The 27642-nt window shown below is 33.3% G+C and overlaps 1 protein-coding gene and 1 pseudogene across 2 annotated transcripts in view; both read left to right on the top strand.

Annotated features, from left to right (window-relative positions):
• NDUFAF2 (NADH:ubiquinone oxidoreductase complex assembly factor 2) overlaps nt 1–27642 on the top strand; it is a 238018-nt gene that overhangs the window by 124356 nt on the left and 86020 nt on the right. For both annotated transcript variants that reach the window (XM_074200168.1, XM_074200167.1), the window contains exon 2: nt 13251–13340. In XM_074200168.1, the coding sequence (XP_074056269.1) occupies nt 13251–13340 (90 nt within the window). The remainder of the gene's footprint in view (nt 1–13250; nt 13341–27642) is intronic.
• On the top strand, nt 19262–27568 carry LOC141498364 (U2 small nuclear ribonucleoprotein B'' pseudogene; annotated as a pseudogene).

The following is a 27642-nucleotide window of genomic DNA, read 5'->3' as shown; positions in this document are numbered from 1 at the left end:
TTAAACTATTATGCCTAGGTTAGCCTTAGGTGAATATGAGCTTTATATTCAAGTATTAACTCTTTTTTTTAATCTCCCACATTATTTCTTTAAGAATTTATAATGATAGCGGGGCAGCTAGGTGTCACAGTAAATAGAGCACTGGCCCCAGAGTCAGGAGTACCTGAGTTCAAATCGGGCCTCAGACAGTTAATAATCACCTAGCTGTGTGGCCTTGGGCAAGCACTTAACCCCATTTGCATTGCAAAAAAACTAAAAAAAAAAAAGAATTTATAATGATAAAATGTTTTCCCTACCTTCACTTAGAGATGACATCTTATGACAAGTAGGTTCTCAGTAGGGTTCAATGGATAGAGCACTGACCCTGGAGTCAGAAGGACCTGAGTTCAAATATAGCCTCAGATATTTAATAATTACCCAGCTGTATGACCTTGGATAAGTCACTTAACCCCATTGTCAAAGAAGGAAGGAAGGGAGGGAGGGAGGGAAAGTACTCAGTGGTGAAAAGATCAATTTGGGAATCATATGCAAACTTAGGTTCTGACTAGAGCTGACTTTCTAGAGAATTTAAAGGAAGCAGAAGAATACCTGAAATGGACCCCACTCTCAAGGCTTATTTTGTATACTAAGCTACTTTGACAGAGACTTGTACTTTACATGACTTGTGTTATCTATCTGGTAGAATCAGGATAACTAAATATTAGTTCTTGAAAAATAGTATATTTTATTGTTATCTTTTGTCTTTGAATTAGTCATTTGTTAATTTCACTATCCCAGATTGAACTCTCTTTTGACAAAGAAAAATTCAGCAAAAGCATTCAATATAGAGAAAATCTCATATATTCTTGTGTAGTATATGTATACTATATAGCATATCTATACTATATAGGTCTGTGTATTGATATATAAATATATGTTCATACACACACACACACCAGGGTGAGAGAGAGAGAGAGAGAGAAAGGGTAATTTTCTTCTAGCATTATTTATGCAGAATTCTGCTTCTTTTTAGTAATATTTATTTGCATTGTTATAGTCATTGTACGCATTTTTTCTTGGTTCTGTTTACTTCACTGTCTCGGTTTAAATAAATCAATCTTTCTTGGCCTTGGATTTATAATTTCTTTGTGCTTACTAGTATTTTACTGTATTCATATACCATGGCATTTTTCCAGTCATTTTTCAGTTAATAGACATTTAATACTTTTATTAAAATTAACAAAATCACATATGAATTGAAACCAAATTTTAAATTTATTTGTTTAAGCTTTTTTTGCATATATGTATTGCTTAAGCAATTATCCTCATACAATAAGAATTAGAAATGTATAATATATGTCAACTTTTTCATTTAACCTTGGATCACAACAGTCTATGGCATATATTGGGGGTCCATGTTTATTTAATTATCTCTAGAAAAATTAAAGAAAATCACCAAATTCATTGGTTACTATTGGGTAGTTGGAAAGATATATGAGAAATAAAAAGGTATGTAGTTTTTATATCGAATTGGATATTTCTTTCCAAAAATAGTGAGAGAGATATGATGATTTATCAGAGCTCAGTTAAATAATTAATTGTGAAAATATACCCTCATTGATTAAGCCTGGTAATCCTTTGACTATTTGGGGGATGTTCTTCTCATTATATACTAAGAAGACCACAATAAAATAAAGATGACAGTCATTTAAATTGTTTTTGATTAGGAGAATGAAGGAAGGAAGACAATGGGAATTATAGGTGATGAAAAAAGATATTAGAAAACTATATTTAAGATATGAATTATTTTTATTCAACAATAATAGTATATTCTGGATTTTTTGTCAGCAAAATTTGTTGTTTCCTCTGCTAAATTATGAGCTCCATGAGGGCAGGGACAGTTTTATTTTCTTCTTTGTACATCTGTGTATATTTGTACACATATCTGCTGTTGATGAAAACAATCCAGAATGTTTGAATTTGTTAAATAATTTAAGCCAGGTTTTGCTTTTATTTTAATTGGGCTGTCTAATTGATTGATTTATATATGACTTTAGCATAGTTATAAATTAATGCAAAAAAGTTCCCAGTTTTACAATTTATAAGGTAATGTTTCCTGGCATCTGTGAGGTCATAAAGGAAAGGTTAGTATAGAGTAGAAAGAGATGAAGATCAGAGCCTAGAGATATACTCACAATTAGTACTTGTGATAAAGGTATTACCCCATGTAGGAAACCTAGGTAGGAGAATGGAGAACAAAAAAATGAAAATGCATAGAGGAGAGAGTATCCTAGAAAGAGAGAAAACCCATTACCCCCATTTGTAATTTGTGTTCTTGATTTTCCCAAACCCCAAACTAGTACCATTCATTTACTTCCAGATCTTATTTTTCTATTGTTTTCCCTTGTTTTCATAACTGTTTTGTAGTTTAATTTGAGATCTGGTTATATTCAGTCTTGCATTTCTTCATTATTCCACTTGAGATTCTTGATCTTTTTTTCTGTTAGAGGAATTTGTTAATTTTGTCTGTTTCTGTAAAATAGCCCTTGGGTAGTTTTAGTGCTAAATACGGGAATTATTAGGCAAATGTTTTTATTGTATTTTTCAGCCCAGCTTTGTACACTGACTTTTTCATCTCTTCAGTTATTTGTCTTTTTTATTTCTCTGAAGAGTACTTTGAAGTTGCCTTTATATAAATGCTGGGTATATGCTGATGTATAAACTTAGGTACTTTAACATTTTTAATTATTTTAAATGAAATTTTTCTTTTATTCTGTCTTCTGAGTTTTATTAGTGAAAGACTGATGCATTGAGAAACTATATTTGAGTCTTGCTACTTCACTAAAGTTTTTGGTTGAATCTCCGGGGTTTTGTATATAAACCATCATGTAGTCTGAAAATAGAAATAATGTTACCTCTTTTTTACTCATGTTTATTCCTTCAAGTTTTTTTCTTATTGTTAGAGTTTGCATTTCTAATAATGAACAGGTATTTGCTTTGTGCCAGGTGTTATGTTAAGAGCTGAGAGTAAAAATGCTATGAGTAAAATTATTCTTGTCCTTCAAAAGCTTATAATTTACTGAGATAACAAAACATTCTCACAGATATAGATAGAAAGATAGATATGATGAATACACAATAAATAAAAGGTGATTTGAGAATGGATTCAGCAATAACATATGGTTAGTTCTTGAAGAAAGTGGCACTGGGGGGTGTCGAGGTGGCACAGTGGATAGAGCACCAGCCCTGGAGTCAGGAGTACCTGGGTTCAAATCCAGCCTCAGACACTTAATAATTACCTAGCTGTGTGGCCTTGAGCAAGCCACTTAACCCCGTTTGCCTTGAAAAAACCTAAAAAAAAGTGGCACTGGAAAGGAGCTACATTCTGGGAAGCATAGATGAGAAAGAATAAGAATTTCAGGGCTAGGAATCAGCTTTGTGCAAAGAAGAGTGAATTTATATATTTTATATATATATATATATATATTTTATATATATATATTTGGAACAGCTATTAAATCATTTGGTTAAGGTGAAGAGCTTGTTAGATAGTGTAATATGTATAGATCTTGAAAGGTAGATTGGAACCAGACTACAAAGAACTTTAAATGCAAAATGGAGGCCATTTATGCTTTATCTGAGAGGTTTTTGGGTCAGACATTAAGATTAGCAAATTTAGGTATTAGGGATATCAGTCTTATAACTGTGTGGGGATGGATTAAAGAGAGAAGAAAATCTATGTCATGAGCTCCATTAAGAGGCAATTTGTAATAGTCCAAGGAAGTTGAGGGACTATGAAATGGGTATTCCACCTACATTGTAAATTAAAGTAATTAGAAGAATGATTATGTGACTTCAGTGGAAATAAGGAAGTAAAGAAGAGGAATTTAGGGGAAAAGATAACAGCTGTGGTTTTAGAAAGTGTGTGAACTTTGAGGTCATGGGAAAATATATTTCAAGCAGTCCGTAGGTACTTGCTTTATGTTTGCCAGGCACTGTGCTGATCACTAAGGATATAAAAGGAGGCAAGATGCAATCCCTGAAAAGAAACTGTATGCAGAATAAAGAAGAAATGATTAAAAGATTGTAATGAAGAGGGCTTTCTTTGAAGATGACATTTTATTCCAGACTTTAAGGAAGCCAAGGAAGAGATCATTCTAGAAATCCAGATGGCCAGAGAAAATGCCCAGAATCAGATGTATTTGGTTCATGGAAAAGAAATAAGGCTGATGTCACTGAATAAAGAGAATTGGGTGGAAGTTGGTTATGACCCTGAATGCCAGACACAGAGTTAGATCCTGGAGATGATAGGGAGCCATTGGCAATAGAGAGCACTGGAATTTTTTAAATATGAGAGTGACATGATTAGATCTGTCCCTAGTCACTTTTGCAGCTGAGTAAAGGATGAATTAGATTGAAAAGGGATTTTGACAGAGCTGGCTATTGTCATAGTCTAAGCCAGAGGTGACAAGATCTTGCACCATAGTGGCAGCAGAGGAGAGAAAGTGGCATTTCAGACATGTTGCAAAGATAAAATCAATCAGCGTTGGCAATACATTGTATAAGGGAGCTGAAAAGTACTAAGTAAAAGATGACCCCTAGGTTCTGAGTTTGAGGGACTGAGGGATGTGGTACTTTTTACAGTAGAAGTTTGATAGATTCGGGAATCATTTACATAGAAATGACTGCTAAATACCTGGGAGCTGATGAGATTGTCTTGACAGGGGGAATAAAGCAGAGGTAGGGAAATTTGGGCCCACTTTATTGGTCTAGTGTTGCCAAGGCAAACCACAGTCAGAAGTTGAAGTTTAACAAATCTAGTAGCTTTTAGGGGTGAATTGATTAAATGTTTGACCAAATATAGCCCACAGATGGATATAAATATCCAAATGGCACTTGGAAGGAATAAGTTTCCCAACCTCTGAAATAAAGAGAATGACTCTTAGAAGAAAGATATTCAGTTCCCTTATGCTTAGAGGGTATTAGAGGAAATAGGGCAACTCAGCAAGGCAATAGAGTTCTTTGCCTAGAGTCCTGAAAAACCTGAATTCAAATCTGGCTTCAGACACTTCCTGACTCTGTCACCCTGGGCAAGTCACTTAACCCTGTTTGCCTTAGTTTCCTCATATGTAAAATGAATAAGGAAATGGCAAATAATTCTAATATCTTTGCCAAGTTAACACCAGAATGGAGTCACAGAGAGTTGAACATAATTGAAAATGATTAAACAAGAACACTAGTAGATGATCCTGCATAAGAGGCTGAAAAAGATCAGACAGGTAAGAGAAGAATCAGGACACAGTAGTATCAGAAATCTCAGGAAGGAGAGAGAGTGGTAAATTGTGTGGTAAATTTGAGAAGTCAAGACAGGTAAATGCTGAGAAAATGCTATTGGATTTAGCAATAGTAGAAACATTTATAACCTTGCAAAGTATAGTTTTAAGTTTTAATAGTATGGGATAGGTTTGCCAACTGGATTACAAAGGGTTGAGAAGTGAGTTTGAGGGGCAAGACTGAATTGTAATTGAATGAAGATAACTTTTTCTAAGAAATCTGACTAGAAAAATCATATAGGATGATAATTTGAGGCAAAGGTTAAGGTGAAATTTTAAGTAAGTTTTTTATGGTAATGGTAATGGTAAAATGGTAATTTTTTATGTTTATAAGTGGCCAGAAAGGAGTTAGTATATTAAAACAAGGCTAAAAAATGAGGGAACCAAAGAAGATGATTAAAGGAGCAGGCTCCTTATATAGGTAACACAAGTAAACGAGTTGGAATTTACAGCAACTTCCTCCCCATCTGAGCACAAAGCCAAAGAGAAAGGTTGAGGGGTAGACACTAAGGTGAAATAATTTGAAGGACGGAGATTCTTTATAGGACAGTCTCAATTTTTTCAGTGTAGTATGCTATGTAGCTTATGAAGATCAGTTTTTCAGTGTTCTTTTCTAATATTTTACATTTATACATCAGAATTCAGTTTGGTATTTACAGGTTTTTTTTCTGCTTTACCTCCGGGATTGGAATCAAGATTATATTTGTCTCATAGAAAGAATGAAGTAAAGTTACTTCTATTTTTTTTTTTTTGCAAAGTTTGTCTTACAGGAAATTACATGTGACTTTTTCCTCCTTTTACTGAGGCTAGTAAGTTTTTTCCTAAGAATTTTTTATTATTGTTGTTATGACAAATTTCACAGGGTTGTTTTGAGTAAAGTTCTATGTAAATGTGGGCTCTGACATCACCCTCCTGCCAGATGTGACTGTTTTGTGACTCTGCCCTCCCTCCCCATTAAGAATACTAGTGAATTTGCTGGGGTTTTTTAATGTGATTTCTGGTTTATTATTGCATTTCATTAGATGATGAGATTTTAGTAAATAATGTGTCAAAGAGAACCCTGGCTTCTACTCCTCCCCAAGTGACAAATAAATTCCTAGTGCATAACTGAATTATATAGATTGTGAAGTATATTCCTAAATTTCATTAAGAATATTTTACATATTAAACATACCATATTCATTTGAGTTATTGTTCTTTTTTATTCATTTAATCCTATAGTCTCTAAGTTTTTAACATTTGCCATTGTTTTAGTTCTTACTCATTTTTGCTAACCTTTTCAACATAGCTCAATATCTGGCACTAAATTTTTGTGAGATTATGTCAATCACCTCATAATTAGTTAATTCTGCCATACTTTGAAATTGTGAAATGAAATTTAAGATTGTCTCCTTATTAGAAATACATTTGTCTAAATCTCCATTGCTAATGCAATTTTCCACCATATTTCTTTAGCCCTTCAAGTTTATCTCTGTTTTCCTTTACTTTTCCATCTTTATAGGGTCAGACTTTACTCTGAGAATAAACATAAATATAGCATTGTATTGGCACATGCCAGAGTATATATATGAAGTTTGCTTATTTTGGAGTGTAAACAATGTTGTTTCCTTTTATGCCAGTAGTTTACTAGTTTTGGATTTGTTAGCACTGAAAAATGGAAGGTTTTAATTACAGTAATTAAATTTCTTCTTCTTGTAAAAGAAAAATTTTAAAACCTGGATTTTCTATGCCATCTATCTTAAAACCTATCTAGTTTGGACAAAAAGGTTTCAGTCCCTTTGGATTGGACAATTAAGATATGTTAAAACACATCTGTCATAATTCAGACAGAAAGTTAAAACAACATTGCATAATACTTCTTTCTTGCGATTTCATTTTTGAAGGATTGTGTTCATATTCAGAAATGTGCTTTTTAAATTGAAGATAAGGCTTCCTCTACAAATGATTATAGAATGTGTGTCAGGTGAATATATACTGCTTCTAAAAGCTGATTCCTTGCACATTAATTAAAATTTAAAACAGCTACATTTATTGTACTTGCCCATCATAGATGCTTATTATTAGGAGTTCAGTGATTTTCCTCCCATCATTTGGATCTTTCTTTTTAATCCTTACCTAGTATATATAAGAGCAATGTGAAGATTATATTTTCTTTAGAGATCCAGACATTATCTCTGCATTTTGATATCTCTTTGTGTGATACTCAGGTTTTCTTTTTTATGTCTTAAGATAACCCCTAGAAATCTGACTAGAAAAATCATATAGGATGATAATTTGAGGCAAAGGTTAAGGTGAAATTTTAAGTAAGTTTTTTATGGTAATGGTAATGGTAAAATGGTAATATATTCAGTTTTTGATTATCAATACTAGTGGAAGGAAGAGAGGTTATGGATAATGCCCAACAATGAGTATTTCTAAATCCTTTATATTTCACTTTGGAATGCAATCGGAAACCCTTTTTTTATAAATCTTTCTGCAAGAATAGACTATGTGTCATATTTTTGTTGATTACAACAAATATACTCTTTAGACTTTTACAAAATGTTTCAGTCTGAGCAATTTTCATTACTATCAGCCCTGTGGTTTTGACAGTAAATAGGAAAACAAAGATATTTATTCATCATCTGTATGGGAATAGTAAACATATTTATTGGTCTTTTCCATTGCTTAACTTACAGAACTATTTTTGTTTACTTTCAGTCTTATATCTTATTAACATTTCCCACTATTTAAGACAAATTAAAAACATTTTTATGCAAAATACTGTATTATATTAAAGTTGGAAGATTCATGAAATTTTTTATCTATTTTGATTTTTGAAACCCTCAGTACTTAAAATATGAAGGTTATAATCTGAAGCAAATTATGTCAAATATTTTATATCACAAAACAAAATCATGCAATGGATTAGGATGGGAAAAGTCCTCCTCCCCCACCATCCAAAAATCAATATCATGAACCAAAAGGAGAAGGGCTTAGAAAAAATTATGTTCATTCTTCCCATGTCTGGGTGTCTGATGTGATTGGAAAGAATTGATTTGCCTTCAGATATATTGGGGAATGCATATGGATAATTGATTAGGTACTAATGAAAGGTAGATTTAAGTCTTTCAAACTCTTTAGGACTCAATTTCTTTAAAATAGGAAAAGCCCCAGAGTTCTAATGCTTAGATTTCTTTGCTTGACTAGTGATGGCAAGAAAAGATATTTTAGAGTGACATGATTTTAAACTATCATAAATCTTTCTGTATGGGATTCTGAGAAACATGGAATGTTATTAAAGTTTAGGTGGGCTGATAAATGTCTCAGCAGACTGAAGAATTATGCAAGTATATTGGTAAGATCACATAAATGGCTTGTAAAAAACAAAAATACCAAATGCAAAGTTAGTGCTTACATGCCAACAAAAACATATGATAATTGTATAAAATCACAGAATTTTATGGTTTGGAACATCCAATTTAATCACTATGAAGGAGAGAAAATTGCTCATAATAGATATGGACAAAATGTTAGCTTTAATGTAGGAGGTTCCTTTTTCTAACACAGAGCCAAATTACAGCCTAATTTATGTTCATTTTTTTCTCAGTACTTCAGAGAAACATAGACCTGGAAAGACAGGGATATGCTAAATCCAAGTGGTTATTCTAGTAAAAATTCTGATGATGGTGGTGGTGGTGGTGGTGGTGGTGGCGATGATGATGATGATGATGATGATGATGATGATAATGATGATTTAGCAGCTAGCACTTATATAACACTGATAAGTAGATATTTTTATTAGCCTCATTTTACTGATGAGGTAACTGAGATAGAGCAAGGTTTAAGTGACTTGCCCAGGATTATACAGCTAGTAAGTGTCTGAGAACAATTTTGAACTCAGGTCTTTCCTGACTCTAGTTAAGTGTTCCACATTCACTCATTCATGTATCCATTCCTTTGTCTATTAGTTTGTTGTTGTTTTTTTTATGTTGGTCCAATGTGTGCCACTTCAAATTTGTATATGTGTTATTTTAACATTTGCAAGACACTTTCCTCACAGTCATTTTATGGAGGAATTAATGTAAGTAATGTCTCTGTGAGAAAACTGAGATTCAAGGAGCTTCTGATATATAACTAATATTAGAGTTGGCATTCAAACTAGACTCCTTATTTGATTCCAGGTATATCACACTTTCATTATATTAGTTATATCTCTTTAAACAAAAGGATAAATAAAGTAGGAATTCTAGGATGCAGAATTTTGTGGTGCATTTTGTGTATCTGTTCTGTCTTGCCCCCATTTTTCATTTTATTTACATGAAAAAAAGTTTCGGAATCTAACAATACAGAAAAGAATGCTTTTAAAAATACCTTTGCCATAAAAGTTGTTAAAAGGAGTTTTCATATAGTTAATTATTTGATTATTCATATTGTAACTACTCTATCTTAGTGCAGACTTTTCCTGCTTTTAGATGAACTGTATTCCTTGAAACCACTTCTTTGAAACAGATTCCCATTTGTTTCTTTTTTAAATGTTAATGTTGTTTAATTGTCTTAATCATGTCTGATTCGTCATGCCTTCTTTTGGGGTTTTCTTGGCAAAACTACTATAATGATTTGTCATTTCCTTCTTCAGTTCATTGTATAGATGAGGAAACCAAGGTAAATGGTTAAGTGACTTGCCCAAGGTCACTCTGCTGTCAAGTGTCTCAGGCCAGATTTGACTCAAAAAAGATGAGTCTTTCTGACTTCAGACCCAATGTTTTGTCCACTGCCAACTAGCTGCATTTTAAATGCCGTGTTGGTATTTTTGTGCTTTTTACATTGCTCTTACTTACCAATTCATCCCCTCCCCATTGGATTTTCATCTGTAACAGAAAAGAAAGTCAGTAAAACAAATACGTTGTTCATGTCTGATAGCATGTGTCTTGTTCTTCTTTACTTTTCCCTAGCAGTTCTATGGAGTCAAGACTGATCAAGGGCATTCATCTAAATTCTTTTCTCTTTTAATGTTGTCTTCTTTTACAGTATTATTGTCACTCTATCTCCTGCGGGCTTGTACCTCAGGTTTCTAGGTGAAGTCACTACCCAGTTCTCTCCTGGGGCACTTCATTTCTTATTTGAGATGGAAGAGTGATTTTGTTCTACCATACAAAGGAAGAAAAGGAGAGTAAATGGAAGTGAAAGGAATAGATGAGCAATACAGAACTTCCTAAGAACTACCTATTAAAAGAGAACTGGACCCTGAATTTGGGAAAAGGTCCCAAGGTACATCCTCAACTCTCTTAGTAGGAAAAGGTAGAGGATACTCAGAACACTGTGTATCAGTGAAACGAGACAGGACCTAAAAGTAAGAAAGGAAAACAGTTAAGATCATGAAAGACCAAATTTCCAAGGGAGAATGCAACACAATCAGAAGCAGATAAAACATCATAAAGACTAATATAGGGGCAGCTAAAGGATAGAGCACCAGCCCTTGAGTGAGGAGGACCTGAGTTCAAATGTGATCCCAGACACCCAATAATTACTTAGCTGTGTGACCTTGGGCAAGTCACTTAAGCCCATTGCCTTGTAAAAACACACACACACACACAAAAAGACTAATACAATACAACGCAATGCATGTTGATAAAATATCTCCTCTTTGCCAGGCAGTGTGCTTAAGTGCTGAGGAAGAAGATACAAATAAAATACAAAATACAAGCTCTAAAGAGCTTGATGTCTAATTGGGGGGAACAATCCATGAAGACACTGAAAAGAGGGTGTACCAAATCTTGCCTTAATGGTGATGATGGTGATGATAAAAGCAAAACAATGAAAAAAAGAGCAGCTGGTGATGTAATAAAGGCAGAAAAAACAACACAACAAAAAGGGACAAAACTGTAATGAATATGAGGCAAAATAAACAAGAATTCTCTGATCAAAACAAGAATTCTCACTTCCCTAAGACTATGAAGCAATAGCCAGACAGTGCCTAATTAAAGAGAAATGACTGTGGAAGAAGGAGGAGGATGATAGCAGTCTATTGATTGGGGAATAACCAAAAAAGTTGTGATGTATAATAGAATATAAATGCTGCAGAAGAAACTATGAATATGAAGAATGACAACAATTATGAAAAAAAATTAAACAACTGATCCATAGTGAAGAAAGAACCAGGAAGATGAAAAAGCAGTTCTGCCTTATCTCTCTCTGCTTATCATCATCCTATCTACTCTTTGTAGCTGTGCAAACCCATCCTGGATGCTCTTCTTTTTCTTTAATGTAGTTTAATCCCTTTTGTTTGGGGGCAGAGGTGAGTTGTCAATCTTAGTTCTTCCAATTTTTGTATTTATCTTATACATGACTAGATGGCATTGGCTAGAGCACAGGGTTAGAAAAGCCTGAGTTCAAATCTGCTTCAGGCACTTAATAGTTGTTTGACACTGGATAAGTCACTTAAACTCTGTTTGCTTCAATTTCCTCACCTCTAAAATGTAGATAATAATAGCACCTATCTTCAAACTTTGTTGTGAAGATTAAATGAACTATTTGTATAAAATCTTAGTATACTATGCCATACATATTAAGTATTATTATCATTATTATCTTGTTTACCATTGCTTCTCCCTTCTGGAAATCTAAATTGGTCAGTGAGCTTCATATTTATCCACATGGGTTGGTTACCTCTGTATCCTCTGTAAATGTAACCTCTCTCCTTTGGATACTGTAACCTGGCTGTTGTCCTTGACTTTTCACTGTTTCTCTGCACCCCCACATACAATATATTCCCCAGACCTGTCGGTTTCCCCTTTGTAGTGTGTCTCAAGTAGACTTCCTTGTGGCCTGTGATCTTGTCTTCACCTGGCAGCAAGTATTGCATTAATCTGCTTGCTGAGTTGTCAGCTTCAAGTCTTTTTCCACTCCATTGTCTGTCTGTTTCTCTCTGTATGTCTCTTTCTGTCTCTCTCTGTTACCCCCCCCCCAAATTCAGTGGCCTCTTTCTTATTCTACAAGATAGTCCATCTTTTGGTTCTGTCTGTTTTTAACTGCCTGTTGCTCTTTTTCTTAAGAGTATTAACTTCTTTATCTATGTTTCCTAAATTCCTTGGCTTCCTTCAACTTTCAAAGCCCATCATTCTCAGTAAACCTTTCCTAATATCAAATCTAGTCCCTTTCCTCTGATGATTTCCTGTAGCTTGTTTTTGCATATTTGTTGGCCTTTTGTTAACCCCATTAGATGATAAATTCCTTGAGAGCCATGACTATCTTTTGCCTTTCTTAGAGTCTGTGGTGCTGATAACAGTACCTGGCACAAAGGAAGCATTTAACAAATATTAATTGACTACCTGACTGTCTCCCTGTACCAGTCCTTATCCTAGAAGTCTTCCAAGGGATAGAGCATCCCTAATAGATTAGAAATGGGAATTTAACTATACTAAAAGAGAACAAGTTGCAAAGTCCTCTTTGGGACTGCCACAGTGTCACTCTATTTCAGACATAGATATGGAGGCCTGCAGCACCCCATTCTCAACTACCTCATGATAGGCATCATCATGTAAAGAACATAAATGGGAAGTAAAGATAAAGAAATCTTGAAGAAGCAAACTCAAAATTAATATGATGCTCATAACATTCTTTAATAAATTAATTACATTGAACAAATTCGAGTTTTGAAAGAAGCATTATGACAGAACTATTGGGTTTTTTTTTTATGTATAGTGCCTCTATTTTCAAACAAAAGATGCTACCAAAGTTTCTTATTAGTTCTTTTCATTTGCCTACCATGAACAGGGAAGTCTTTTTTTTGGTAGTAGTATTTTGAAATTTGAAACTGCCTCACTTTGTCCTAGGTAAAAATCTACCTATCCATTTGACAATAACCTTCTTTCTTGTGGTAGTATCCTAAGTGGCAACAAATTAGATGACAGTAATTTCTACTTCCTGTTCTAAATGTATTTACTTTGTATTTTGTAGGACAAACTATACGAGAAAGAAGATTCATGGAAGCAAGAAATATGAAAGAAGTAGACTACAGAGAAGGAGATATTCCAGTGGAATGGGAAGGTATTTTTTTCTTTATATAAACTATGCAACAAGAATAGTTTAAATATGAGAAATTTAAAAAGAGTATATGTAACTACAGTCTGATTTGCTCTTTTTATCCAACCTGTTCATTTTGAAAGGTAAAATTCTGACTCAAACTGAGATTTTAAAAAACATTATTTTTAAAAATTTTGTTGATAAGCTTTCTGGTTTGATGCCTAAGTTGTTTCCAACTTACCCTACCATAAGCCCTCTCTTCTATCAAAAAAGTCAAGTAAACCCACCCTACCTAGTGATATTTGACAGTGTATGTAACCTTCCATACATCTTCTCCTCCCCTACTTGTTTCACAATTTATTGAAAGATGTGTAAAAATAAGATCTGCTTGCTGTAGATTTTGGAATATATTTATTGCAAAAAGAATTGTCATTCAGGAATCCTTAAAAGATATAGAAATGATGCTATTCAAGAGCCTACTGACCATGAGCATCAGACCAAGACATAGAGCAGGGAGCCTGTATACTCATTAAAGTTGTTCATTGCTATGAGGGAGGACTTAACAACACTGAAGTCTACTTGAAAAAGGATTCCTGATAAATGGTGAGGTCCTCCAAACGTTCTTGTTATCTTGTTCTAGTTGTATTAAATTTATCCCGTAACCTTAGAAGAGATGAGTAATCTTTAAAAAATACTTGGCTGATAATGAACACAGGAAAGACCAAGTGAATAGAAAATATTTCTTGCCCAGATTGTCATATATTTGGATTGACGACCTGTGGAGCTGTGCATCAGTATTTGATTACAAGTTGGGCCTGCAGTTAAAAAAGAAAAAGATTGATCTGCAGTCTTAAATTGCAAAGTTTTTTAAATGACTTCATTCTTCTCCTAGAAACAAAAATTCATCTTTTTTTAACCAACAGTCTACCCGTCTTGGTAAGTGAAGGTGAAACAATGAACCCAAACTGCCTTCAAAGGATTGCAAATTAATATTACATATAGGTCAATTGAGAACTGTGTGGTGGATAAACAGATTGCAACATCTAAACATTGAAGAACTTTAACAAACAGAAAAGATGCCATCCATCTTCACCTCCTTGCAGCATTTGATATTATTGATCATCTTGATATTTTCTTTTCTAGGTGTTCATTGACACTTCTCTCTCCTGGCTCTTCCCTATCTGTCTGACCATTCTTCAGATCTCTTTTTGCTGTTTCTTTAACCATGTCATTGCCACTGATAGCAAGAGTTCCCTCTTATGCATCTTTTTTTTGTTCTATACTGTCTTACTTATTGATTTCATCAGCTATTAGAGGTTCAATCATCATCTCCCTGTAGGTGATTCTCTGATTTTTTTATCTTTAGTCCTAGCTTCTCTCCTGAGCTATAGTCAAATATCACCAGTTGCTTCTCGGATATTTTGAAGTGGATGTCCACAGGTGTCTTTAAAAAAAAAAGAAAAAGGCCTCATCTTTATCTCCAAACCCTCATTTCTTCTGAACTTCTCTTTTACTATTGAGAGCACTATCGAAAATTTACATAAGATTTATGTGTAAAAGATGTTCATAACTATAAATTTAACTATAAATATTCACTTGTAAGCAAGGAAGATGTGGCATCTAGTCACCTTTGTTTGAATCAGTGTTTATAAATATATCTATTCAACAAGGAGATGATTTAATAATTTAATAATAAGCACAGATACATATTGCATTGTATGTCTCATATGTGATATCCATTCTTAGCTTAGAATGGAAAGAAGTCAAAGTAGAAAAAAAACTTGACATTTCTAGATCTGCCTAAACAGTCTTCATATGTTGATTCTCTTAACTTTCTTTGAGATATTACAAATTTTCACATGAATACTTTTTAAAGAAAAATATAAATGAATTTAATATTATGTGAACTACTATTCCTAGGGATTATTATGGCACTCTACAATTAACTCTTTTAAAGTAGTTCCAAGTTAAACTAGCCAAATCATTTTTCTTATTACTCTTTTAAAAATCATTCCCTTTTATTACTGTGATGTAAAGAAATCAACAAACAAGAACAAACAAATCCCTAACATGCCTATCCAAAAAATAGAAAAAGAGAGGATATATACAAAATCTCAAATCTCTACTAAATACATCTTTTTTGCTTGAATTTCAAATTTTACATATATTTTCAAATTTAATAATGACCAGCTTGTCTGACTTTTTTCAGCTTCCTTCTATTTTCTGTACATTTTTACATGATTTATTGACATTCTTTTCTTTTACTTTTTTTTAATGCTATCATTATTGCCCAACTCTCTGAAATAAAAAGTCTTCCTTTGTCCCAGATAATCTCATCAAACAAATCCACACATTGGTCAAACCTACATTTTTAGTCAGTCTATCACCTTTTTTGCCAAAGAATGAGAAACATGTTTCATCATCAAGCTTGTGGAGAGTTATTATTGGCCATTTCACTGATCATTCTTAAGTCTTTCACTGTTGTTTTTTGTTTACAATGTCTTAGTCAGTATGTAAAATGTTTTCCTATTTCCACTCACTTCACTCTGCCTTAATTTATACACCTAGATAGAAATCCTCCCAGGTTTTTCTGAAACTTTTGTAATTTCTTATGACTCAATAACACAGTATAGTTGTATTATAGACTTAATTTGTTCAGTCATTTCCCTATTCCTGAGTATCCACTTTGTTGTAAATTCTTTGGAAAAACAAAAAGAGCTACTATAAATACTTTTATGCATATAGATCCTTTTCCTTTGATCATTCTGAGAAATAGGTCTTGTAGTGAAATTGCTGAGTCAAAGTCACCATTTATTTATTTTTAGGAATATAGTTCCAAAATGCTTTCCTTTTAATTGTGGAAGCAACTCACCTTAATGTACATGTCCTCAAACCATTCCTTTTTTGTAATATTTCTGATGGGGTATTCAGTCTCAGAACTGTTTTACATTGTATTTCTCTTTAGTGAGTTGAAGTATTTTTTCATAATGTTCTTGATACTTTAATTTCTTTTGGGGGAATTGTCTGTTCATACTCTTATCTATTGAAGAAAGATTCTTATATAATCAGTTCCCTATATTTCTTGGAATGGAGAGCTTTATTAGAGAAATTTAATGCAAATATTTTCCCCCAGTTAACTGTTTTTCTCAATTAATTTTAAATGTATTGATTTTATTTATGAAAAACTTTCAAATTTGATTCAATAAAAATTATCTATTTATTTCCTTATCTATACCTTTCTTGTTGAAGAACTCTTCAGCTACCTGTAGTTAGAAAAGTTATGTCCTTACATATCCCTCTAATTTATGATTTGACCTTTCATATCTAAGGCGTATATCTATTTGGAGTTTATTTGGAGATAGCAATTGAAATCTGATTTCTGCCAGACTATTTTCCAGTTTTCCTAGAAGTTTTTCAGATCGCAAGTTCTTGATTTTAATATTTTGCTACTGTATTTGAATGCTTCTAAATCTCATGTTCCTGATGTGTTCCATTGATCAGTCTTTTATGTAACAATTTTTTATCCTTAACTTTTAGCATATGAACATATAAAGTGAGTGTCATGATCCAATCATTTCCAGCATATAACTTTAAAAACTTTCCTATTTATCTCTGTTTTCTTTAACTTTCTATGCTCTTCTGTACATTTAAAAAAATATATTTTACTTACTGACTTCTTTCTTTTGCTATTTTGGGGGGTGGGAGGGTTATGCCATTCCTAGTCTTCCTCTCTGGCCCAAATCTCATCCTATTGTAAAAATAACAGATAACAGTTTTATATATATATATATATATATATATATATACACATATATATTTAAGAAAAAAGAATCTCCCCGCTGCCCCTACCACCCCCATTGTCAGTGCTCCTTCAGATCTTTGAGTCCATCATCCTGTATTAGGTAGTATGAGTATGTTTCACCATTGGTCTTTTGGAATCATAGCTGGACATCCCATTATTTGGAGTTCTTGAGTCTTTTTTTTAATTCTATATTTAAAGGAGTGGGAGAGAAAGAAAACAGTTTTGTTCAGCTGAAAAATGCAGAGAGATGTGTTGGTGCTACAGATATAAAATGTTGCTTGCCATCTCATATGTTGCCTCTTCATCATTAGTTTTACTTAACTACTTTTTTGTTATAAAAGATTTCTTATGAAGTGGCAATCATCTGTAGACATATGTAATATAAAAACAAAACATCAATAAAGCTTTTCAAAAATTCTGGACTTAAACCACATAAAATAAGCATTTCTGTATACAAAAGTAAATTTTAGAAAGGGTTATACATAAACCAATAAACCTTTATTTCCTACCAATTACTTTTTCTTTTAAGTATATAGTAAATTCAACATGTAACTTTCACAGCTGTCTTGTTTGTATTTCTAATCCTCTCATCTATCTTTTTCATTTTATTCAGGACCTCTTTTCTTTTTCTTTTCTTTTCTTTTCTTTTCTTTTCTTTTTCTTTTCTTTCTTTTCTTTTCTTTTTTTTCTTTTCTTTTCTCTTCTTTTCTTTTTTCTCTTTTTCCTTTGGGGGAACAGTATATGGACAAACCACTCATCTGGGCCCTGCTTCTTCTTCCCAAATCTTCCACTTCTCTAGGAGAAAAAAGACAAAATTCTTGTAACAATTAAGAAGTTAAGCAAAATGAAATTAACTATGTCTGAAAATTATGTTTCTTTAATTCCCAAAGTCCCTTACCTCTCTGACAGGCGAATTTCGTCTTGGTTACTTACTGCATTGAGCAAAATTCTCCAGTCTTTCAAAGTTATATTTATTTACAATATTGTTGTTTTTGTTTAAATTGTTTTCCTTGTTCTGTTTGTTACATACTACATCACTTCATATGTCTTCTTTGGTTCCTCTGAAACTGACTTTTTCATTATTTCTTGTAATGCAGTAATATTCCATTATATTCCTATTCCAACAGCTTGTTCAATCACATCCAGTTGATTGGTGCTCCAAGAGTTTCCAAAAAATTAAATATTTTTATATAAAAGCTCAAATTGTTTCATTTCTTGTACTATATTGAATAAAATAAAGATTGTGATAATGGGCATTTTTTTTTCACCCCTGACCTTATTGGGAATGCTTTTAGCTTATTCTCATTACATATAATGCTTGCTTATCATTTTAAGGAAAACTCCATTTATTCCTATCTTCTCTAACATTTTTAATAGGCATGGGTACTGTATTTTATCCAAGCCTTTTCTGCATCTGGTGAGATATTCTGTTAATTTTTTTATTGATATGGTCAATTATGCTGATTGTTTTCTTAATATTGAACCATCCCTGCATTTCTACTACAAATCCTGCCTGGTTATAAGTGTATTGTCTTCATGATAAATTGCTATGATCTCTTTGCTAATATTATATTTAAAATTTTTACATCAATATTCATTAGGGAAATTGATTTATAATTTTTTGTCTATTTTGTCTCTTTCTGGTTTAGGTATGGTATAAAAGGGATTTGGTAGACTACTTATTTTTCCAAATAGTTTATATATGATTAGAATTAATTGTTCATTAAATGTTTGATAAAATTCACTGTAAATACATTTGAGCCTGGAGATTTTTTTCTTACGGCTTGTTCAATGCTTTTTTTTTTTCTGGAATGGGGTTAGTTAAATATTTTATTTCCTCTTCTGTTAATCTGGGCAATATGTATTTTTGTAAATATTCATTCATTTCACTTAGATCGTCAGATTTATTGGCATATAGTTGGGCAAGTTAGATCCTAATTATTGCTTTAATTTCCTCTTCGTTGGTGTTGAATTCACCCTTTTCATTTTTTTTACTGGTGATTTGATTTTTTTATAATCAAGTTAATCAAAGGTTTATCTATTTTGTTATATTTTTCGTAAAATAAGCCTTTAGTTATATTAGAACAATAGTGTTCTTGCTTTCAATTTTATTAATCTCTTCTTTGATTTTCAGAATTTCTAATTTAGTATTTAATTGGGGATTTTTTCCCCTTCTTGCCAGTGTATATAATTGTACACAAACATATATAAATATTCTTATATGTATGAGTATGTAGGTAAATAGACTGATAGTTATCTAAGAGACTTGAAAATAGTCCCTCTCATATGTCTCCATTATGTAGCACAAAGGTAGGGGGATTTTATAGATCATGTCCCAAAAACATCCCATGGTAAATACCCACACTAAACTTCTAGTGACTGAGTTATATTTGAAAAAGTATCATATCTTGCAAAGTTTGTCTGGAAATCTTTCCTTTTTTGTAAATTTAAAAATAGAATATATTAAAATTTTTAAATATCTTTTATGAATATATATATACACAAAATTAACAAAGTCAACTTTTTAGATGAGAAGCCTTCTTCACTATGCTACATTTTCCCATTCATTTTAAGAAAAGGAAACAATAGACATTTCTAATGTAATATTGCACAGATGCAGACTCTTGATAACCTTTCTGTAATTTAATTCTAAATATTCACCTATTGTATCTAGCAATAAAATGTTTCATTTACCTCTTCAGCTCCTGCTTCTGAAAGGATATCAGTCATTTTCAGTGTTTTTGGAGACTCAGTGATTGTATGCTTCATGCAGGATTTTACTGCTATCCTCTAATATCCTCCTTAAAAAAAAAAAAAACAAACTGGTAACATTTAGTGATTAATGGGAATCTTAATTTGCATGCTCACTTTTACGCTCATTATGGTATGTTATGTGCCAGTAGGAGTATTAAAGTTCAATGAAAATCTCATGCATACTAATGAGAATGCAAATAAGCATTGATGAAAGAATACCAGTATCTCAAAGTATGAAATGTCCAGTTATCTTTCTGAATTCCACACAGACATTGTTAGCATTATAATGAATACTGAATGTAGAATATACCACATAGATATAATTAGCAATGGCAACATAATTATACCATTGAAAATTGGATATAGGTTCAGTTTCAGAGGGGAAAATGCAATAACTTGGTGTTACTTCATAGATATAATTCCTTTTCTTCTTAACCTTTGCCTTTTATAAGAAGGACTTGGAAAATAAATTGAAATTTTTAACTGCAACTTTTACTAGATGTATATGTGAAATATGGTAAAGAAGCATCAATTATCATCACAGTTATAACTACATAGTTTCAATTATTAAGATACTTTTCTGGTAGAAATAGGAAGAATTTTTCAGTTACAACATTTACATATATATATATATCTAAATTTAATTCCTTTTCTTTCATCCATTTAAAATTAAATTTTTGGAACCATGTGGGGATTCTAAATCATGGAAACTCAGGATTGGGATGAATCTTGGAGACCATTTGATTCAACTTAGACCTGTAGCTGAACCTGAATCTTTACTGCAATATCCATGACAAAGACTTTCATACCATAAACCATATACTTTTTCTAACATGAATGTAGGTAGTACTATAAACACTGTAACCTTTATGGTTATGCATGCCTATAATCTCGGTTTTTGGAGAATAAGACTCTTAGATCCTTTGAGTTTAGGAGTTCCAAGCTTCAGTAGAACTTATGTTTATATTAAATCTATCACTAAAATGATAAACCCTTAAGATTAGCTGGGACCATCAGGCTGCCTTAGGTGGGGTAAACTGTATATTTCACTATTGAGATGAATGGAGTGGATGCTCTATTTCCAGACTATACAAGAGAGATACACCTGGAAGGGAGGGATAGGAAATTTTCATAGTTTTTAATTTATGAAACTGATACAAATAGAAGTTAAGTGATTTGCCCAGGGTCACACAACTCGTAAGTATCTGAGACTACATTTAAATTCAGTTCTTCCTGATGCCTGTTCTGGCAGTCTATCTACTCAATCACCAACTGCCTCTATATTTAGATAGTAAGAAAGGATACTCTATTTTTCTCTACAGTTCTGTGAACTTAACCATTATGAAAAAATGTTGTGAATTTAGCAACACAATAACATCTGTCTTTAAGGAAAACACACTTGACTGTAGTTTCTCAATATCTCTTTGCCTGCATCAGATTTGTGAGCCATATCTTTATATCTTGAGAAAGTCTATTATTGTTTTAGTTTTGTAATACATTAAATTTTTTGTTGTAGTGGGCCTCTGTATTTTTGAAAGGTTCTTTATGATTTATCAAAATTTTCAAATGCTTGTTGTAGTACTAAACTAAAATTGTCAGATGGTGCCACCAATTCCTAAAATGGTCTAAAATATTTTAGAAAGTTACTGTTAAAGTAACTTATTTCTTCTGAATAGCCCTGAATAAATAAATATGCTTTCTTTCACATGTATCTTTAAGTTGCTTTTGCAGTAATGATGATGATGAATTTAGATTGTGCTATCTGTATTCATTTACCTTATTTTCCTTTTAAACATTAAAAAAAACCTTTGGAAATTACGCTCTAGAATTGGGAGAAGTGCAATCTAACAAACTTTTTTCTTTTCAAAACTAACTGAAAAAAGCAGCTCAAATGCACATTATTGAACTCATCAATGTCCCATAATAACTAGATAAAATGTACTCCTTACATATATGCAACCTTCTACTCAAAAGGGGCATTCTAATTTTAATTTGTTTGTGTTATTTTTAAATTATTTATGCTTATGTTTTAGAATTATTGTAATAGTGAAAATCAAGAGATTTTGACTCTTTATTCTCATAACTAGGAGGATAGCTATTTATGAAATGATGAATTATTTTGGTTACTGGAAAATAATTTGTCCTATGGATAGAACTGCTACTCAGGATGGATAGGACAATTATAACCAGTGATAGAGAGAAGGCAAGAGTTGTTTGTTTTACTTTTATTTTCTTTACCAAGGATAATGATCTTTGGACTAGAAAAGAAAGAAGAATGATTAATAGGGAACTGATGATCAAGATAAATGAAGAGATAGTGAGTACTTAATTGTCCTTTACTGGTTCCAGTCATCTGACCCAGATGAACTACATTTCAGTATACTGAAAGAACTGTTGGCTCTTCTTGTTGAGCCTCAATAGATTATCTTTTCTTTTCTTGTCTTTTCTTTCGTCTTTTTTCAATTGAACCTTCCTTTTATTCATGCTGTTTCCACATGAGTAGCCAAAGGGGGATGGCTCAGAGCTGATCACTATGTGGGAGTGGTCATCTCCATAATATTCCTTTCCTACCTAGAAATAATTTTTTACAAAAACACAAAAGTACTATCGTGGCAGAGAAGGGTTAAGGGTGTGAAGGCAAAGAGAGGATAATTTATTTTTAAAAATATAGCTTCCATCTTTGAGTTCTTAGTTGGTCTGCTTTAGTCCAAAATGAATCAGAAAACCAAAACTGGTTCAGAAAAATCAGAACTGTTGAGGCAAGGGTGGTGGAGATCAGGTTGCTGTTTAACACATGTGAAGGATCATTCTTCTACTAGGATCCTTCCTTTCTTTCTTGTCTAACAGAAATGGGGCAGCCTATTTTTCTCCCTGCATCCTCTACAAACTATTCAGGGATCACTGTTGTTCAAAGTAGAGAGTCAGGGGAGTCTCACATTGTTCTTTCCTCCAGAGAGCTCCCTGAATTTGTTCCCCAGCTTCTTAGACAAGGTACGGTGGTTCTTTTCTTCCTTGAAGCAATTTGCTTCTAATTTGTGCTTGATCCCCGTTCAACTTCTGGATAGCAAACTTGGAGCTTGCAAAAAGCCCTTGAAGAACACACTCTTGTGGATTCCAGAAGATGAATACATGATATTCTTTCTTGCTCTTCTTAGTTTCATAGTGTCATAGAAAGTATATTATCAGTCTATGTCTGGCAGCACCTTGAGAAAAGTAGATTATTGGTCATCCATACATCACTCATAATGATCTTTTTGCTCTTCTCCAGAATAATATTCTTCTTGTCTTTCTTTTGCTTTTTTTTACTTCTTGTGATCTAGTAGATTGTACAGTATTGTGTTAATCTTCCCATCTGAGGCAGTTACCCCAGAGACTATGGTTCCAAAAATAAGGGAAGGAAGAGAGATTCAAGAAAGCTATTCCCTTGCCTGCAGCTGCTGGAATCCTGCTGACCATGGATCATCTTTTAAAGACTGTATTCCCCAATTGATAAGTGGTCAAAAGACTGTTTTGAGAAAATGAAATCCACATGAGTAATAAATATATGGAAAAATGTTCCAAGTCACTAAAAATAAAAAACTTCTGTTAAATTAGTAAAGATGATAAAAGATGGAAATAATCAGTTTTGGAAATACTATGGAAAGATAGGCACTATGTTACATAGGTGCTGAAGTTGTGAGTTGGTCAAATCATTCTGGAAAGCAATTTGACGTTACTGAAAACCATTAAAGTACTACTTAAACTGATTAAACTATTCATGCCCTTTGATTTACTGATACCATTCCTAGCCATTTACTCTGAGAAAGCAAATACTTAAAAAGCCTATATGACAAAGAATTGCAAACAAAGTGATTCCCATCAATCAGAGAATGATTAAACAAATTGTCATACATGAATGTAATGGGATTTTAGTGTACTATTAAAAATGATAAACATAATGAATGATGAACATGACCTGATACAAAGTAAAGTAAAACATATAGACAACAATAGACACAGACTACTGTGGAAAGAACAATAACTATAAAATAATCGTGTTACAAATATTATAAGATGGAAGAATAAGTTGTCTTCAAACAAGGATGTGAGAAAATATTTTCCCTGCTTCTTTAGGAGGTCAGGAACAATGAGCATAGTATGTTGCATAAAACATTTTTTTCAATGTTTTGATTGATAATAAAATCAACCTGATACTCTATTTTCTTTTTCTCTTTATTCCTTTAAAAATTTTTTTTTCTTTTTTTTTTTATAATGAATGTCTCTGTGAGGGAGAGGAAAGTGATGTAAGAGGAAATATAGGGAATATAAAAACAAATCATATTATATATATATGTGTGTATATATATATATCTCGATACTTTTGCAAGGTGAGATCTCACGAGTTGAGTAATGACTAAATAAAATGTTATGTAATGTAACAAGGCATAAGAAATGATCAATATAGAAGATTTATAGAGACTTGAGAAAATTTGTATGAACTGAAAGAGAACTAAGTATATAAAACCAAAAATAGAACATACATAATATTCACAGAAAAGTAAAGGAAAATAATCCTAAAAAGTTATTCTTCAGCTCACTGGCCATTATTGAGTCTGAGCCCATATTAATCAGACATCTCTCATAGAAGAGTGGTGAATTACAAGTACAGAGTGAGGCAAACACTACCAAGCATGATCCATGTGTCAGTTTGTTTTGATTATTTCTTTATTACAAGGGAGGATTTTCAAAAGGATGGTAATAGGAAATAATAGTAATGTTATCAAAAATTATCAACAGTATTTTTTAAAAGCATAGAAAATGGAAGTTATAGAATTAACAATGGTTTTAATTTGGGAGAAAAAAGGGAACAAGAAGAAGTATATAGATTTGAAGCCAGTAAGCTCATCTTTAATTCTTATCAAGATTCTAGAATGGGAGCCCTGGGAGAAAGCCTTCCAGGCTTCTCTGAAATTTAATCCAAAACATGGATATCAGACCAAATCATATAATTTATATCAACAATATGAATGATAAAATCAAAAAGAAGAACTGAAGAGATCATTGTATGCACTCTTTTCTCAGTTTGGCCATGTAGTGGATATTGTGGCTTTAAAAACTATGAAGATGAGAGGACAAGCATTTGTTATATTTAAAGAACTTGGTTCATCTACTAATGCTTTGAGACAGTTACAAGGCTTTCCATTTTATGGTTAAACCAATGCGAATTCAGTATGCAAAAACAGATTCTGATGTAATCTCTAAAATGCATGGCACTTTTGCTGATAAGGAAAAGAAAAAAGAAAAGAAAAAGTCAAAATCTCTGGAGCAAACTGCTAATGCTGCAAACAAAAAGCCTGGTCAGGCTACACCAAATTCAGCTAACACCCAAGGAAATTCAACCCCAAATCCTCAAGTGCCTGACTACCCACCGAATTATATTTTATTCCTAAATAACTTGCCAGAAGAGACTAATGAAATGATGTTATCTATGCTGTTTAATCAGTTTCCTGGTTTCAAAGAAGTAAGATTGGTACCTGGGAGACAGGACATTGCTTTTGTGGAGTTTGAAAATGATGGACAGGCTGGTGCTGCCAGAGATGCCCTACAAGGATTTAAGATCACACCATCCCATGCCATGAAGATTACATATGCCAAGAAATAGCTTTTTGGACTTTCTTTAAATGACTTTTTTATTTATGGCTCCTCTCCTGTCCATTGTTTTCAAAAGATACAATTCAGAAATTTTGAAGAGCTTTCTGAGGGCAATACTAAAAGTAGTAAAACATTCTGGGTAAACTTTTTGAACTGAGATTCTCCAGTGTTCCTTACAAATTTGGGGTACCACAACATGCAAGAGACATTTTGTACAATTAAAACTTTCTTGTATTCAAAAAAAAAAAGATTCTAGAATGGTTTTAGTTAAGAAATTGCATTTTTCACAGAACTAACCAGCATGTATTCTGAAAGAAGAGGTCAAATTAAGCTTATTTCTGTTTTTGACATAGTTCCGAGGCTAATAAATCCAGGGAATACAGCAAATATTTTAAATAAAAATGGACAAAATGACAAAATTTTTCATGTCATCCTTGTGGAAAAGCTAGAGATATATGCTACATAATAGTACAATAAAGTAGATTTAAAATGCATGTCTGGTAAGACTCAAGGAATAATCTTCAATAGTTTAATCTTTGAATTTAGGGGGCAGAGCCAAGATAACTACAAGAAAGGATCCAGTCTTAGGTGCTCTCTGATAAAACTTCAAAACTAAAGACTCTAAACTTTTCAGAGACAGAACCCACAAGGGACGCAGAGAGGCAGTTCTCCTACTCAAGATAACCTGGAAAAGAGCAGAAAGGCTCTGCTCCCCAGGGTTGGAGGGATGGCCCGCCAGAGGTGAGAACTTCAGCCTACTGGAGGCAGCCCCAGGGAGCTGGGAGCCTCAGCTCACAGCAGCGGGGGAGCACCGGGCACAAAGTGGGGGAACAGCAGGGGGAACTCTGCCAGAGTGAGCCTGTGGAGCCCAGCCCTCAGGGCACACAGCAAGCACCTTGGTCTTTCAGCAGCCCAGATCCAGAAACAGAAGCAGGCGGAGCCTGTAAGCAGGAGCCTCCAGGGCATAAGCCCATTGAACCTAGGGAAGGGAGTGAAGAGAGAGACTGCCCAGCTCTGTCCTCTGCCTCTGGAACAGGACTCTGGGGCTCTGACCACATTCAGATTCTGATTGCAGTCTAGGCCCCCCCATAGAACAGCAGGGCCCCCTCCCACCTCAGTCCCCTGTTCATTCACAGACCAGGAGGGAGGACAGAGCCTCACACACTGAGACCCTTGTGGGAGTGTCCCAAAAGCTCAGGAAGCACCCCAAAACCAGGACCAGGCTGGAAAAATGAGCAAGCCGAGAAACAAGAGGAAGACCACTGAGAAATATTTTGCATATGAGCCCAAGAAGGATCAAAATACTCAGTCTGAAGATGAGGAAGCACAAGCTCCTGCATCTAAAGACTCCAAGAAAAAAACAGAAATTGGGCTCAGGCTATGACAGAACTCAAAAAAGACTTTGAAAATCAAATGAGAGAGTTAGAAGAAAAACTGGGAAAAGAAATGAGAGAGATGCAGGAAAAACATGAAAATGAAGTCAGCAGCCTAGTCAGGGATATCCAAAAAAATGCTGAAGAAAATAGCATGCTAAAAACCAGCTTAGGTCAAATGGATAAAACAGTTCAAAAAGTTATTGAGGAGAAGAATGCTTTAAAAAGCAAAATTGGCCAGATGGAAAAAGAGATAAAACTCTCTGAGGAGAACAAATCCTTCAGACAAATAATAGAATTCAGGGAGATTGATGCATTTACCAGAAATCAGGAATCAATACTTCAAAACCAAAAAAAAATGAAAAATTAGAAAAAAATGTGAAATATTTCATTGAAAAAACAACAGATATGGAAAACAGACTTAGGAAAGATAATTTAAAAATTATTAGAATACCTGAAAGTCATGATCAGGAAAAGAGCCTTGGCACCATTTTCAAAGAATTACTACAGGAAAATTGCCCTGATATTCTAGAAGCAGAGGGCAAAATAGAAATGGAGAGAATCCACCGATTCCCCTGAGAAAGAAATCCCAAAAAACCAACCCCTAGGAATATTATAGCCAAGTTCCAGAACTCCCAAGTCAAAGAGAAAATATTACAAGCAGCCAGAAGGACACAGTTCAAATATCGTGGAGCTGCAGTCAGGATCACACAGGACTTAGCAGCAACTACATTGGAAGCTCGTAGGGCTTGGAATATAATATACT

This window comes from Macrotis lagotis, chromosome X (genome assembly GCF_037893015.1).
Source record: "Macrotis lagotis isolate mMagLag1 chromosome X, bilby.v1.9.chrom.fasta, whole genome shotgun sequence".
Classification (NCBI taxonomy): domain Eukaryota; kingdom Metazoa; phylum Chordata; class Mammalia; order Peramelemorphia; family Peramelidae; genus Macrotis; species Macrotis lagotis.
This window is presented reverse-complemented; position numbering and strand designations above follow the sequence as displayed.